The sequence below is a fragment of the Sciurus vulgaris genome, assembly GCF_902686455.1.
Source record: "Sciurus vulgaris genome assembly, chromosome: 1".
Taxonomy (NCBI): domain Eukaryota; kingdom Metazoa; phylum Chordata; class Mammalia; order Rodentia; family Sciuridae; genus Sciurus; species Sciurus vulgaris.
Window position 1 is genome coordinate 42,415,116 of NC_136461.1, and position 17,092 is coordinate 42,432,207.

A 17,092-nucleotide genomic window follows, 5' to 3' on the forward strand; every position below is an offset into this window, starting at 1 on the left:
ATTACACCCAGCAATTAATGTGTCTTTTAAATCTCTTTTATGTGTTTTTACTCCATGTCTTGTTTTTCTTGAATTTTTTTAAGATACAATTTTATTTGTTCTAGAATTTCCTCTGAATATTGCTGACTGGATTCTTACTGTGTTTTTAAACATTTTTTTTCTTCATTCTCTTGTTTCCTGTAAAATGGTAGTCTCTACAGGATTGGTTAGATATTTTGGTAATACTTCCATACAATGTTTGCGTTTTACAAAGTAACTAAGGAATGCACATACATTCAGGTCTTTATAAAATTTTTAAAAAATTGGATTTTATCACATATTTATTAGACAATCATTTATAGTTTATAAAAAAAATACTGCCCTGATATACACAAGAATCTCCTGATAATGGTAATTAGAAACAATTACTTCTACCCCCACCTCTGGTCCACACTAATATTTCATTTAAATTGGTTTAATTTTGAAGTGTAATCCAATAAGACTGAAGACCAAGCACTTCAGATCCTGGACAAGATAATAAAATACTCGTAAGCCTTCTGGATCCCTAAAATGCAAGAGGGGAAAAAATTAAAATGCTGAGAAAAACTGGTACTCCCCTCCCCCACCCAAAACACTAACCCAATTAACAACTTGATTATCTACCAAAATGCTCCTTGTGAAGGTATTTACAGCATTAAAACTTCAAAGAGCCTAAAACCCATAAAGAAACATTACATATTAAAATGAAATATTATGAGGGCATTTATGTTGAGTGGAGAAATATATTAAGAAAAAAATGATTAAAATAACATTTCAATTTTTTGTGTGTTTTTCAAAAACTAGTTTTTAGTGTACACGCACACCAAAAGACTAAAAATATACATTTCAAGATATCAACAATGGCAATCTAAGATTGTGGGCAATTTTCCCTTTTTACTTTTCTATATTTTCTATATTTCCTGTGCTTTCTACAATGAACATGTATTGCTTTCAGAATTAGAAACCATTCACTCTCTCCCCTTTTTTTAAAGTAGCACTAAGCAGGACCAAGAGGCTGAATATTACTATGGCATCAATGTAAGAACAAGAAGAATGAAGGAAGACAATTAAACCCAACATTTACTAACAATGTTGGAATTTAATAACAAATTCCAAATCTTCAAAACACAGGAGCCAAAGGAGGCTGCCAAATTCGATTCATTATAGCATACAGATTTGTGTCTCAACATTGTAATTTGCCCCACTGACAACATGGATTTTAAAATTTAGACCCTAAGAGATTTCAAATTTCATCAATACTTTAAGAGGTGCTGGTTTGAATGGTCAACAGTGACTGAGAAAGCTGTTCTGACTCGAATATGGTAATTTATTTCAAGCACTTCTTCATTTATACTTAATGTTCTGTTCTGGTTGTTTTGATGCATTACTGTGTGTCACTGAGGAGTTTTTAGTACCAATGATTGAAACACCAAAAGTAACAGAAGTGGCCTATGAAAATACTGCTGGCCAGATCCGCAAGGGATCTGTATCATTCATGGGACCATCCACCCATGGATCAAAAATGTAGAGGCCTATAATGGCTGCATCTGTAATGAACACATTAAGATTTTTTCCCCCTCTTTATTCCCTAAACAATACAGCATAACAACTATGTGCATAGCTTTTACACTGTGTTAAGTATTATAAGTAAACTAGAGTGGGCTGGGGATATAGCTCAGTTGGTAGAGTGCTTGCCTTGCAAACACAAGGCTCTGGGTTCAATCCCCAGCACTGCAAAAAAAAAAAAAAAAAAAAAAAAGTAAACTAGAGATGATTTAAAGTATACATGATGATGTGAGTAAGTTATATAAAAATGTTAAACCATTTGAAATGAAATTTCAGCAACTACAATTTTCGTGTCTACAGTGGGTCCTGGAACCAATCCCCTGTGGATACTATGGAAGGACTATAATGTGAAGTCCCTCTCTAACGAGGGGGACAAAGCTGTCTGGTTCTATCTTGCAATTGCACCATATCTTCCCACAATGGTCCCAATTCAGTTAAAGGTTTTCTTATTAACTACTCCAAGGCAAACAGTGGATATAAGTATCATACACACTTACTTGGATTGATTAACATCAATAAGGGAACCAATTTTTGATGTTGTGAAAGAAATGTGTTCATCTCCAATGACGATTTCAAGCTCCTAGAAACATTTAAAAAAATCTAAGTTGGGCAGATCTGGAATATTCATCAAGCACAAAGAAGTGCTCACTACTTTCAAATCACCCAAACTCTACTACAGATGACCACATAGGAAAGATACCTTATTTTAAGCATTAAACTATGATGGAAACAAAAAGAGATGATACTGGTTAAGTCCTTGAGAAACTCATCTGCCTAGAGAAAGTTGTATCCTCAAAGCACCATCACTTGAGATTTAGAATTTACATACTACTTTGTACATGAGTTTTTATTTCTTAAAATGTGACATGGATAGATCTGTTTGAAAAACACCAAAGGATATCCAACCTTTCTGGGCAACATGGAATAAGGAAAATGATCCTAGATCCTGGGTTTGCTCTTAGCTTTGCTACTTAACTAGCTGTATGACCTTGGGTCTTAATTTCTAGACAGTGACACAAATACCACAAACCTTCAAACAATTTCTACAGGGGTGCCTCCTGTGTGCCAGGTATTGTTCTCAGTGCTTACGACAGATCAATAAAACCAAAACAAACACCTGTCTCTGTCTTTGAAGAACTTATATTCTAGTGAATAAAAAAATCCCTACCTTTTTTCCTTCTTTTTAATAAATATTTTGAAGTCTATCTCCTGTGTTTTTTCTTCTTTTGGTACTGGGGACTGAACCCAGGGTGCTTTACCAATGAGGTACATCCTCAATCCTTTTTATTTTATATTTTGAGATAAAAATAAAAATTTTATTTATTTTAGGTCTTACTAAGTTGCTGAGGCTGGTCTTGAACTTGTGCTCCTTCTGCCTCAGCCTCCCCCAGTTGCTGGGATTACAGGCATGCACCACGGTATCTGGTGCCATCTTCCATTCTTTCCCCTTCCTTGTTCCCATTCTTTTTCCTTCCTGAGTCCCCTACAGCTGGAATGTATTCTTTCTACTTGTGTTTTCAGATATGATAGTCTGTTTTAAATCTCTTATATGGTCATACTACATGTATCTTTTTGCTTTTTCCATTCAATACTGTTTTTGAGATTTTTCCATGTTGAGTTAACATAGATCTTATTCACTAGCTTTAAATACTTTTAAGTATTCCATTTCCCTACTGAAGCAGACTTAAGTTTCCAATTTTTGGTATAATAAATAATGTGACAATATTCTTCTATGCATTGCCTTGGTGGTATGTTAAAATTTCCCTAGGAAAATTCCTAATAGTAGGATAACAGTATTCTCAGGGGCTGGGGATGTAGTTCAGTTGTAGAGCATCATATATTGAGTGGTATACATAAACAAATTTACATTTTTAAAGATCACGCAGGCTTTAGGATGGAAACACGGACTGTACAAGCCAAGAGAAAAAACAAGGAAATCAATTAGAAATCTGGATGATGATGGTGGCAGTCAAGGTAGAAATATTTTTTTGGTTAATTAAGTCAAATAAGACAATGGCTCTTATTTTTTAATTACCAAAATAGTCTTCAGAATGATATATATATATATATATATATATGTCATGAATTTAAATACATATAGTCACTTGATTTTCCTTCTTTAGGTTGTGAAATAACTATTTTTTAATTATCTCTATTCCCACATGCTTTGTCCAGAGAAGTTACTCAATAAGTGAGGCAGAGAGCAAAAGGTCTGAGGCAGGGTGACAAGAAGCAATTCAGGGGTGGGCTCTGGGTAGCCTGCAACACCACCTGCTCTCTCTGGTCCTCTCTCTGGAATTAATGCTTCCTTAGACAAGATACTAGTTATCTGTTTCATGCAAGGCTCAATAACATACACACATGCATGCACACATTAAGCAGAGCAATAAATATCATCTTCTTTGTAAGAATTCTGTATTACAAGGATAGTCAATAAAATACATACCTGCCGGCCTACTCGGTCAGGAGGAGGCCACAAAGCATCATCCTCTTTGGTAATTTCACTGTCATCAATTATTCTCTTCAATTCCTCCATCACACTTTTATGTACATAGGCCTGAAAGCAAGTTAAAAAACAGAACTTAGGTTACATTCTTAAGGAGCACTCTGACTCAGACAGTGATAGAAGATAAAAACAGCTCCTGAAGACCTATTTCTGGCACTTCCAAATGGAGGAAACCATTCATGCTTTTTACCTCAGCATGCTGAAGATGAGTGCCAGGGTCAGAAGGACCCAATGACAGCACCCCAGTTTCCCCTTCTAGTTTTTACTACTTATTGGCAAATTCTGTTCATATGAATATTCTCCCTGCTCACATACACAGCTCACACCTGAACCCAAACAGAAGATTTGTGAATGCTTCTTGCTAATGGTTTGAATGTTTGTGTCCCTCCAAAATTTACCTTGAAAATTAATCTCCAAGGCAACTTTATTAAGAGGTGGGGCCTTTAGGAGGTGATTAGACTATGATGGTAGAGCCTAATAAAAACACTCAAGGGAATAAGTTGGTCCATTTTTCTCTTTCACCATGTGAGGATAGAGTGCTATTTCTGGAGGATGCAGCAATGAGGCACCAGTGGAAGAGGACACTGTGCCCTCCCCACACACAGAACCAACCATGGCTTTGATCTTGGACTTAGGTATAAGAGATAAGTATCTGCTATTTATAAATTACCCATATATTTTGTCATAGCAGCATAAATGAACTGAAATATACCCGTACTGTATGGCATATGTTATGGCTTAGATATGGTTTCCCCCAAAAGCTCAATGCAAGAATTTTCAGAGGTGAAATGACCGAGTTATAAATCTTAACCTAATCAGTAGTCCTTTCTCCACACCCTTCTGATATTTAGTCTCACCTTAGGCCCACAGCAATGGAGTTAGCCATCTATGGACTGAGATCTATGAGCATCAAATAAACTCTTCTTCCTTTAAAATTGTTCTTGTCAGATATTCTGGTCACAGTGGTGAAAAAGCTGACTAAAACAGTATGGTTTTAATATGATTTGTGTTCCTACCCAGAAGTTGATGCAATTAAAGGTTTGGTCACCAGAGTGGCAGTACTGGGAGATGATATGGACATTTAAGAGGTATGGACCTAATGGGACATTGATAAATGTCCTCAGAAGGGATTGTGGGGCCCCAATTTCTCTGCTCCTGGTTTGATGTGCAATCTCTTATTTATATATGGGCTCCCATCATTGCTACCTGTGTCATGAGATGATACGGTCAAGAAGCAGCCTTCACTGAGCCTGCCTGATACTATGTGGACTTTAATTCTCCAGAACAATAATAAATAAGCCTCTTTATTTCATAAGCAGCTGCATCAGGTACTTCATTATAGTGACAAAAGGTGATTAATACATCCTGGTTATTCTCAATTAAATAACATGCTTCTTAAGAAACAGAGATGTGGTTTTTTTATTTAATTTAATTTTTTTTTTTTTTGGTTGTTGATGGACCTTCATTTTATTCATTTTTATGTGGTGCTGAGAATTGAACCCAGTGCCTCACACATGCTAGGCAAGTGCTCCACCACTGAGCCACAATCCCAGCCCTCAAGAGACATGTGTCTTAAAATACAGTTTGCAGTTGAGTACGGTAGTGCATCAGTCAGGAAAAGTGAGTAAGACCCTGTCTTAAAATAAAAAAGGGTTGTGGATGTAGCTCAGTGGTAAAGCACCCCTGGGTTCAATCCCCAGTACCTCCAACAAAACAAAACAAACTAAAAACACTTTGCCTACTAGCCCATGTTTAAAAAAATGTAAGGATGCTGACAAGTATGGAAAAGCATAAAATCAACTGCTCATTATATAGTTATGAAAATATATTGACTTAAGATATTTTCAAATGTGACAAAATGGTTAAAAGGGAAAAAGTAGCTTTGACAAAGTCTTTTTATTTTAAATAAGCAGTTGTTCTAGAAAAGCAAGACTTTTTTTTCTTTTTTTAACCTTTATTTTTTATTTTTATGTGGTGCTGAGGATAGAACTCAGTGCTTCACACACTAGGCAAGCACTCTACTACTAAGCTACAACCCCAGCCCTGACAATCTTAATGGCAGAAATCAACAGAATGAGAGTACATGGACAGTACTAAGAAATGTTGGTCAGTTCTTCCTCACTGTTACATAAATACCTGATGAGAACTACTTAGGGGAGAAAAAGTTTAATCTGGACTCATGGTTTCAGAAGTTCAGTCCATGGTCAGCTGACTCCATTACTCTGGGCCCTAGGTGAGGCAAAACATCATGGTGGAAGGGCTTGGCAGAGGAAAGAGCCAGCCAGGGAGGTAAGGAAGCAGAGAGGGAAGGGCAGGGGTAAGGGGACACAGAGAGGATAAACCCTTCTAGGGCATCTCAGTGACTTACCTCCTCCAGTCACAACCCACCTATCTATAATTACCACTCAGTAATTCATTCAAATTAACAACCTGTCAAATGGATTAATCTACCAATGAGGTTATAGCTCTTGAAATCAAATCATTTCACCTCTGAACATACCTGCATTACCACATGAGCTTTCTTTGGGGAAAGGGGAATGGGACAGGCATGTCATATCCAAACTATAACATATGTATAGATCTGAATTCCAGCTCTTAATCTCTTACTAGCAAGGATGGCTGTGAAAAGGCCCCATCTGGGCCTTCATTTTCTTATAAAGGAGATACAATACCTCCCATCACATGAGCTTACCATCAGGGTTAAATAAGATAAGTATGTGTTGATTACCTGGTGCCATGCATGGCATATAACATGCATTCAATGATGCTAATTGCTTTCTATGTCCCCCTTTCTCGTTCAGATGCAAATTAAATAGCTCTCTTCATTGAGTGCTATGTGCCAAGGAATATACCAACCACTTTAAGAATAACATATTTCATTCTACGACAGTACTTGGAAATGGGAGAATGATTTTATAATCCCTGTTTTTGCAAATGAAGAAACAAGAGACTTATCAAGTTCAGGCAGAGAACTTGTCCAAGGTCACATGAATTAGTAGGCAGCAAACAGAGGATTCAAACCAAGGCACACCAGACTTCAAGAAGCAACCAGTAATTGACTCATAATTATAAAATAAAAACTGAAATATATAAATAACAAAATAAATAATCTAGAAGCTATCTATAGATATAGATCTACTTCACTGGTCCTTAACTTCAAATACTATTCCTACAAAGAGCAAAATCAATTAAAAGCAGAAAGCTATACTGAAATGAAAGACTCATACCTCTTTTCTGATCATGACATCGTTTTTGTAATTGCTGTTGTTGGCATACCTCAATTTACCTATAAAAGGCAAAAAATAAATGCAGTATACAATAAAAACATATGAACAAAGCATTATTAGTCTAAGAGACTATCGCCTGTTGCCTAATATGTATCCTAACTGTTCTTCACAGTGGCTAACAGATTTACTATGTATGCCTTTAGTGTTTCAACACTACTAGCCTTTTCAGTTTGTCACTTTAGGCTATTAACCTCAGCCAAAAATTCAGGACAATGAACTACAGTTCAAGCAAAAGAACACAGGCAGACTGTTTTATGACTGACAAATCACAATTCTGGAGATTAATGTTCTCAACTGAAAATAGGGATTGTAGTTGAGGATATGCTGAAGCTCAAATAAGTTGTGAAAGCACTTTGAAAACTGTAGGATGCTGTTTACATATATTCTCATGTGACACTCTGATATTTCTGAGATGAAAAAAATGTGCTTTTATAATTTGCTTCACAAGGCCCTCTGTGCACGTGAAGAACCAACAAGATAGTTTGAGGAAAATGGTGGAATTGAAGAAGACAGACGAAAACAGAAAATATGATTTATTTTCCCCACTGTGGAAGACACATGTAAGAAGAGTCAAATAAAAAGCCTTTTCACTTTTTCTCTACCTCAAGTCTCATTTCATGTTACTTACAATGGATAATGTGATATAGGAACAAATCTATCTGATTAGGTTAATCTAATATTCTGATGCAGTCAATGGTTTCCTTCTGCCTTCCAGACAAAACCCAAACTTCTTATGATGGCAATTAAGCTGAACTCCTGACCTTCTCTGTAGCCTCACTCCAACAGTGTTCTTTATCAAGTTGGTGTCAAACTACTTTGTTTTTGTCTGAAACATCTCAAGCACTTTTTAGCTTTCAGCCTCTTTGCTGTGAATTGTGTCCAAAACACTTTCTTTACTCCTGGTCTCCAAACCAACTCCTACAAAATTCTGCAAATCCTTCCCCCAATTCAAGATATAATATGTAGGAAGTTTTCTCTGTCCTTCAAGTTAAATTAGGTGTCTCCTCTCTGCTCCCAAAGTTCCCTTTGCTTCTTTATGGCACAACACCTAATACATTGTTCCGCCACTGTTTACAAAATCTATCTCCCTCACAGTTGGAAATTGTCAGTCATCTTTGTGCCCTCATTTAGTTCAACATTTCTATCATCTGATTCCTCTCTCTTTCACCAGTGTGCCCTCCATATATTATCAATCAACTCCAACTGGATCTGCCTCCAATGCTATCCTAAATCCTCTCTGTTTCTATTATAACTGTGTCCTGCTGTACTTCGAAAATTAAACCCTTTACCATGGCCTATAAACAGGCAGTGTGGCCCCAATCTATCTGTCGAACACCATCTCCTACTAATGTCCTCAGAGCTCACTATTGTTCAACCACCACACTGGCCACCTGAAACATGCCTGGCTTGTTCTTGCCCTTGACATTTGCTACTCCCTCTGTAAAATACTCTTCCTACTGGGCTTCACAAGGATGGCTCCTTCTTGACATCCAGGGCTCAGTTCCAATATCCACTCCTCAGAGAACTCTCTAAAGGCTACCCCATCTTAAAGCAGCTCAACCAGCAATTATTTCAACATTTTGCCTTTTCCTGATAAATCGTCACTATCTGGGATCATTTTGTTTATGATCTCTCTCTCCCAAAACTGAAACAGAAGTTTCGCGAGAGAAGTTTGTCTATCTTCGTTGCTGTATCCCTAGAGGAGTGGAACACAGCATGGAACAAGGTGGGCATTCAACCAATATTTGTTGAAATGTAAGCAATCTGGTCACAACTGTCACTAAAAAAAAGTCCCTGCACATGGGTACAAAAAGCCAAAGGAGCGGAGAAAGAGCGTTTCTTCAGACTCGAGCCGCGCTGGTCTCAGTCCCTTCCTCTAGTTCCCAGCCCATTCCCGATCCCGCGCCCAAGCCCAGGCCTAGTTCCCGCTCCAGGCGCGCGGGAAGCCGCCCTTACCGTCGGGTCGGAACTCAAACTCCAAGAACTCGTGGCCGAATTTGCCTTTGTGACCCACGTAGTAACGTAGATAAAAGTCACTCTCCATGCCTCGCAAAACTGAACTAAGACCGAACTTTATAAGCAAACCACAACGCCGCGGCCGGCGGCCGACAACGACGTTTACGGCGGCGCGTGGAAGTGACGTCAAGGTAAGGGCGGTGCCCGCAGCTCCTCACCTCTGACCCCGGAGGCTGGAACAAGAATACCCCTCCCCTCCAGCCCGGAGCGGGGAATTGGGAGGAGCCTCGCTAGTGGTGTGCTCCGGGCGGGAGGCGGATGTTGCCCGCGGGTTCTTCAAGGTTTGGCGACCTCATCCAAAGACTTCGGGCCCCGCACCTCGATCCTGCGTCCCGCCAGTTTAAAGAACACCGACTCCAGTGAATCGGACAAGACTCCTTACTGTCTCTGAATCTACGTCCTCTCGACAGTAAAATGAGCAAAATGACTGACCCGGGGAAAGCCGTGCACGAGGAAGCGTGTGTAAAATGTCTTTAAACTTCTGTTAAGAAAACCTTCTCAGTGACGCCTTCCCCGAATCCACAGTGCAGATTACCTGGAACTAACTCGCCTGGACTAAATTCCTGTTTTGCCCCTTTGTACTTCTCTCTTCCGCCCTCGCTGGTCTCTAGAATAGGTACTAAGGGGGAAGTTAAACAGTATACTTGATCTCTTAGGGATTCTCAGCCCAGGCTGCTCGTTGGAATCACGTTGCACAGGAGCGCCTAAAAAAATACAAATTCCTGGGCCCACCCCAAACCCAAACCCATGAAAATCTCCAATGGAGAACCTGGAAGTTGCTAGGTTTTTTTTGGTAGAGCTCCCAGGTAGGTCAGGGTAGGTGACCAGCGCTCAAGAGGCTGTCTTTTCAGGTGAAAGATGTTGATCTCTCAAGTTTTCTGAGTAGGCCAAGGGCGATCAAAATCTTAATTATAGAAGCATGCTTCAGTGCATCCAAGTTCCAGCTATAGAGAATGGTTCTAGATATGGTGCTAAGATGACATCATTATCCGGGCCTGGAGACTGTAATTGTATCCTATTCTGTAAAGTCTCTGATTTTTATTCCCAGTCTACCTTTCGTCCTTTTCTCTCTGAAGAAGCAGAGTGTAGAGTGGGTTTAGGGGCTGAGGGACTGGCTGGAGACTCTCCTTAAAATAATTCTTTAACAGTGAGTCACTGTAACCATAAGTGAACAGATTCAACTTTCTGAAACTCAGTTGCATTATCTTCAAAGTGAGTATATGAGGACTGGAATTGTAGCTCAGTAGTAGAGTGCTTGGCCTAGACTGTGGGAGGCTCTAGGTTTGATCCTTACTTAGTACAGCAAAAATGATAAATATATAAGAAATAAGAGCCTAATAATACTGTATACTGGAAGCACTGTTGTAAGGATAAGAAACAATGTCTTAGAAAATATTTTGCCATCTATAAACTGCTATAAAGTCATGCCTCATGACAAAGCACTGCATATGAGTGGTAACAAGGGAATTGTATGAAAGAGGGGAGCCATTAGGTGTTAAGCATTGAATACATGTCAGCTCCTAGGCTGAGCCCATTTACATGTACTTGTTCTTTGAATCATCATAACAATCTTGAGGTGATACTTAGTTAGGGCAGTTGCCATATGGTTATTTTCCTACAGTGAAATTATAAAAACCTGGGGTAAATCTGGGCATCTATGGATATGGCAAATAACAAAAGTACTGAAAAATTTAAAGACACTTAACCCAATCGGGCTGCAAAGTACTCCAGGTGTTTGGACATGAGAGAACGTGGTATAGCTGAAGGAGCATAGCATGTGTGTCTGCAGTGCCTGAATTCAGCATAATTTATTGAGCATCTACTCTGTGTCATGGGGATATAATGTGAAAGAACAGATCTTTACAGAGCTTGCAGAGGAGGCAGTTGAGCACACAAGAAGGCATAATGTTGGAATAAGGATATCAATAGAGGAAACATAGAATATTCTGGAAGTACATATGGTGGTTCCTTATCCAGTTGAGGGGCCTACGAGAAGGGTTCCTGAAGGAAATGTTCCAGACTCAGGTCCAGAACTGTGTGGTTACAGTATAGAACACTGAGTAGTGAGGTTGGAGATGGGGCAGAAGCCAAATTGTGAAGACCCTTACAAGCCATATTAAAGAGTTTGGGTTAACCCACATATATTGGCTTTTAATGCCAAGGAAGCAGTTGAAGGACTTTAATCTGGAAAGTAGAAAAAAGATGGTGACATGACCTATTGTACTTTAGAAAGATCACTTTGGCTGTCATGTTGTAGATTGGGAAATGGAAAGACTAAAAATATGAAATTTGGATACATAGTTGTTAAAGTAATCCATGAGGGTGGTAATATGACGGTGACCCATAGGCAGGTAGTTACAAAAGAAATAGAAAAATGGATGGATTTAATTTAAGGGGTAAGTAAAGTAAAGGGGTAAGACATGGCCAGAGAGGTAGGGGGAAAACCATGAGTATGGTGTCATGGAAACCAAAAATAAGAATATGCCAAGAAAGGAGTGGTCAACTGTGTTAAATATGGCTTCTGGGTCAAGGAAGATAAGGACTGAAAGCATTTACAATGTTTATAGTGAAGGAGACCTTGGATCAACTTGGTGAAAGCAATCTCAATGATATAGGAGTTAAGTGTCAGGACAGAAATACTGGGACGTAAACTGGCAAAAATTATTATGGAAGCACAGAGTTGAATTACATAACCCAGAATGAGGAAACAGGGAAGCTTCCTGGAGGAGGCATTATCGAAGTGGAGTACTCGGGGATAAATAGGAGTTTGCTAGAAAGAGGCAGAAAAAGAGAATCTAGGCAGAAAATTCTATATGTGCGTGTGTTTGTTGGGTCTACTAAAAATAACTGTGTGACTTTGGGCAATTACTTCACCCATTTCCTTGCTTATAAAATAGGGATGGGTAGTATTGATAGTATTTATCTTATAGGATTATCACCAAGATTGAGATGATTTATGTAGAATACCTGAGACACATTAGGGTCTCAATTACTGATAGTTCACCACTCCCCCATTGAAGCATCACAATGAAACGAAACTTTAAAGATTTTTAAAAATGAATTTAATCTCTCTCTAGAAACAGTGTACTGATTTTACAAATGTCTACATTTGGTTCTCACTTCACCAAGATGATGTCAGTACAGCTAGTGAGATGCAGCACACACCTTCAGTCCCTCTGTCTCTGGAAGAGAAGCTAGACTGTCGAGGGCATGGAGTACAGAAGGTAACAGAACTCGAAATGATAAGACAAAAAGAGCAAAACGGTTAGTATGACCAAACATTCTAACATGCCTGACTGTTACATCAAATACAGTAATTTGGGAATTGGAGGGAGACAAACAAGGAAAATCCACTTAGATACATGATGATGGAGTTTGCAAACCAGTACTTTACCTTCAAATTAACAATTGGTATAGAACAAAATGCCATTTTAAAACCATATGGTTTGTACAGGTATTTATTTTTTTTTTGTAGTTTTTGTTAAAAAAGTATCAAAACCTTGTCTTTAAATATATATATATATATTTATACAGGTGGCTTTTTTAAAATTATTTTTATAGCACAAAGTGTTTGCAAATGCAGAGGGTTTCTTGACTGTGCACATGGTGCATAGCCTGATGAAGAGATTCCTGATTTTTTTTATATTAACTGAAAATTTTGAAGCTATAATTCCTCCACCTTCTGAATTCTTCATATCCTGTAATTTCCCAAAATCCTAAAAATATAGCGTGAGAAGACTGATATTATCTTCATGCACTTATGGGAAAGGAAAATTACTCTGAAACGATTAACTGCTAACTCATTTATATTCTGTGATGAGCACATGGCCAATTTGGAGGTGGTTTGCATTTCTGTGGGATGTGAATGGCCCTCCCCATTCCTGCTAGTGCCTGACTGTACAGTGCTTGGGATCCCCTCTCCAGACTCCACATCTTTAAAACTTCCATAGTTTTCTTTCCATACTTGAGAAAATATAAGAGGCTCTTGACAATGTAGCATGCTTCCATGAAAATCTCACTGCCTTTATATTAGTTTTCATTAACCATATCAAAAACCTCTAACTCAAGTTTAGGAAAAGCAGTCAACATTTCCCTTTGGCCACTGGAAAACTCGAGGCTGAATAATGTCATGTCTGCAAAGTGCTGGCAATGCTTCTTATATTTTCCATGATGTACTTAGTGTCTTGTTCACAATATGACCAAGAAATGTTAAATTAAATCAGAAATTAAATATAAGTATTTTATAAAGTGCTTATGTTGAACCTGTCTTTCCATCCAGCCTCATTTCTTGCTAAGTCCTGGTGAGTCTTTTATTCCAGTTATAATGAACTACATGCAGTTCCTTAAAGTCCCCATGCTGATTCATGCCTCTGTGTCTTTGCACAGTTTCCTCTGCCAGAAGCACTCTGGACACCCCTTCTTAATTTTTGAGACTTAGCTTAAGGTCACTTCTCCTGTGAATGCATCATTCTTCATCTCCTCAGGTAGAATGACCCCTCTCTCCTTATACCCTAACAATACTCTAAATTGAAATCTAGTCCCTTCTTGTTTCTACATGTCTTCCTCTGCTGCTACTGTGAGCTTCATAAGGACAGACAATATTCGATTGACCTTTACATCTGAAGTGCCTGGCATACAGTTGGCACCTAGTGAATGGTTTTAGGGAATGAATATGCTGCAGTCACATACAGATAACTGAAGGGATCAGTAGTCCTTATTGCCATTTATTTAAATCCCATCTCATTCTCTTTTTGCCAGTTGAGGTTACTTCAGTCTGTTTTATATATAATCATGCTATCAAGAATAAATAAATAAAGTTTTTGTTTTCCCTGTTTCTGGAAGGCTATTTCTGCCAGTGCCTTGATAAATCCTTTAGAAAGATAGCTACAGGATAGAAACAAGTTTGATACAATGTTTAAGATACCTTCAATGTGTCCTGGAGAAGGAAAGGGAGGAAAAGGACTGGGCTGAATTCTTTAAAATAAAGGAAATATTGTCTGATGAAATTTCTGCCCTTTTGGCATTATCTATAAACTTTCTTCAGCTCTGTCATCCAATGAGTCTGTGATCTGTTATTGGCTGTAGATATATGCACAGGAACGAAGGCAACAGAATTGTAAATGCACCTTAAAATAAGGCTCAGAAAGCCTCCAAAGGTAGGAGGGAGGTGGATTTGACTCCTCAGATTTCATGCCATTTACTGTGATCCAACACAGATTTCTCCATTTGTTTCTTGTCGTTTATTCCCATAGCTGAATTTCTCAGGACCATCAACACAAGCATATCATGAGGAAGTTGTAAAACAGTGCCCAAGCTCTGGAACAGTTGTTTTCTTAGAGAACAGGAGACCATTAGTAGAGCAAGGTCCTAGGAATAGGATGATAGAACTGTAGATTGTCTGCCTGGAAATTCAAAAGGTATCAAGTTGGTGAGACAGCCAAGCATCACTGAGTTGGGGGTGGCTGGAGTAGGGAGACGCTTGCTTAAGGGTGTCAGGTTCCAGGTATGTTAAGGTTAGCTATATGTCCTCTGCGTCCATGTAAGCCAAACACTTCCATGTTGTATGTGTCCCTGGTTGTCTACTGGGAGTGAAGTGGCAGAACAGCAGAGTGAAGGTAAGACCATACTTTGGACGAGAAAACCAGTGGTGACTGAATTTCTGTGACTGTAGGATTATATTTCTGATGGCAGATCTCACAGATAGAAAACAGTACTTCTCTCCACCTGCCCCAAGGCCCAGGAGAAGCGAAGAAGGTGTCCATAATGAAAAAAAAAAAAAAAAATCTATACATATAACGAGAGTTATTTCCTTTTATTTACAAAGCAGTAAACCAAATCCCTGTATGAACATACATGTCCAATATGCTGTACTATTGTGTATGCCACTTCCCCTCAAATATGACTTCAGGTTTAGCCACTTTTTCTGACTTAAGCCAAAAATTAGTTTCATCTCTATTCTCAGATGATGGTAAGAAACCTACTTATTTCTTTAAAATGTTTCCCTCACCTAAAGGAAATGGTAGAGAGTGAAGGGAAGGGACAAACAGATGTAATAAAACCTATTCCACTACCCTTATCCTCACCCACAGCATGTTTCAGAGGTTCAGTGCCTGAGCCATTCTCTACAGTAAACTTGGGCTGTTCTGAAAATGTTTCCACTTAGCTCTGTAAGCAAGGATGGCAGCCTTCAGGGTGCTTCAGAGGAAACTTAACTGAATTCAATCCCAGTATCCTGAAGGAAAGTGAAGACATTACTCAAAGAGCTGAACTTTACAAGGACTTGCTGAGGTTCAGGTATGTTGTCTTGAGCTCATGAACACTTCTGGCACTCGGTATATCTGTACACTGATCTTAGCCATAGACAAGAAAGTCCAGGTGAGCTGAAAGACTTTTCCTGGGGTCTCAGGAATAGCCAGAGGTGAAAAAATCTGTCTCTTCACCACATATTTGTACAAATCTTGGTATCTGTTTTCTGAGTCAAATTTCCAAAGGTTTCTCTGAAAACTAGATACCCTCCTCTTGTGGTCTGTTTTAAAATAAATTTATTTTTATGTATTTGAACAATAACCAGAGGTGTGTCTCTTCTCTACAGATTTTCTCTTACACACACACACATACATAGACACACACACAGAGTCTGTGTGGTGGGCCAGTCATACCAAAAATAAATACTTTCACTTCTCTAAATTATTTATAGAACTAATCTCATTTTTGAAATATGTTAATAAATAATCTAAATGGGGGAGGGAGTTGAAGTGTTTGTTCTTTTTTTACTTATGTTGATGGATAGCCACAAAGCATAATCATTTTATTTACAAAAAGCAAAACCCCCAAACCTAAAAAAGCCCCCCAAATCAAACATCCTCTGTAAATATAGTATTTAAATGATGAGTAAGGTACTGTACCATCGGCCCCTGTTTGGTTATGTACATCAGGTTAGTCACTCAGCAGTAGCCATTCCATGAATTCCTCATGGGTAGTGCAACCAGTTAAAAAGTGTATAAAACATTATACATATAAAAACTCTCACATCCTTTGGATGTTTGCAGTTCATCATAACTTTGTGGTTACCTTTCTGCAACATAAATTAAAAAAAAAAGTTACACATCCATACACTCACTCACACAGACCCATATATAGAAACCCATCCATCCAGTCATACACCATCCAGAGAGAGTAGTGCATGGGACTGAACTCCATGAGGCACGAAGGGGTGGTCCCATCCTCAGGGCAGTCCATCATCTTCAAGGCTTAATGCCACTCGCTGGGGAGATAGACCAAAGAAATTATCATTAGATCCACAAGAGCTACTGTTTATTATCAACAAAGTACCAGACATATTATTACTTTATAGGTATTAGCTCACATACTGTTCAAACTATGCTGAGACAAAATTCATCATATTTTGCAGATGAGAAAACAGACTCCACGTGCTTATGTAATGTTTGATCTGGATCACATATCAAGTGGCTGAACTAAGGTTGATACCAGGTCTGTGTAAATCTAGAGCTGTAGCTATTTTCATCATTCTGTTCTGTCTCTGTAAAGCAGGGTGGCAAAGATCTAAACTTTCCTCCCTTGCAGGATTTTAGGTTGGGTCCTAAAGTGGATTAGCTCTGTAAAACATTAAATCCTTGACTTTTTGTGACTTGTCTCCAGGAAGCTAATCACAATTAGTTTGGTAATATGCTACACCCTT

At 38.6% G+C, this 17,092-nt stretch overlaps 2 protein-coding genes across 20 annotated transcripts in view; both read right to left on the reverse strand.

The window, feature by feature from the left end:
- Positions 1-304: 304 nt before the first annotated feature.
- Positions 305-9,508, reverse strand: MAGOH (mago homolog, exon junction complex subunit). 2 transcript variants are annotated; one of them, XM_079131822.1, is made up of 6 exons: positions 9,334-9,508; positions 7,318-7,376; positions 4,031-4,141; positions 2,082-2,164; positions 643-690; positions 401-544 (listed from the first exon to the last, which is right to left on the reverse strand). In XM_079131822.1, exons 1-5 carry the CDS (start codon positions 9,419-9,421, stop codon positions 666-668), a joined length of 366 nt encoding a protein of 121 aa, XP_078987948.1. In that variant the 5' UTR covers positions 9,422-9,508; the 3' UTR covers positions 401-544; positions 643-665. The 2 variants fall into 2 exon arrangements, with proteins under 2 accessions (XP_078987947.1, XP_078987948.1); XM_079131821.1 differs by lacking the exon at positions 643-690 and having other exon boundaries at positions 305-544.
- Positions 9,509-10,302: 794 nt separating this feature from the next.
- Positions 10,303-17,092, reverse strand: part of LRP8 (LDL receptor related protein 8) — a 76,981-nt gene continuing 70,191 nt past the window's right edge. For 13 of the 18 annotated variants that reach the window (XM_079112135.1, XM_079112125.1, XM_079112129.1 and 10 more), the window contains one exon: positions 10,304-16,657. In XM_079112135.1, the coding sequence (XP_078968261.1) occupies positions 16,619-16,657 (39 nt within the window). In that variant the 3' untranslated portion in view covers positions 10,304-16,618. Of the gene's footprint in view, positions 16,658-17,092 lie in introns of all 18 variants that reach the window. The other 5 variants (XM_079112132.1, XM_079112142.1, XM_079112139.1 and 2 more) reach the window with 1 other exon arrangement.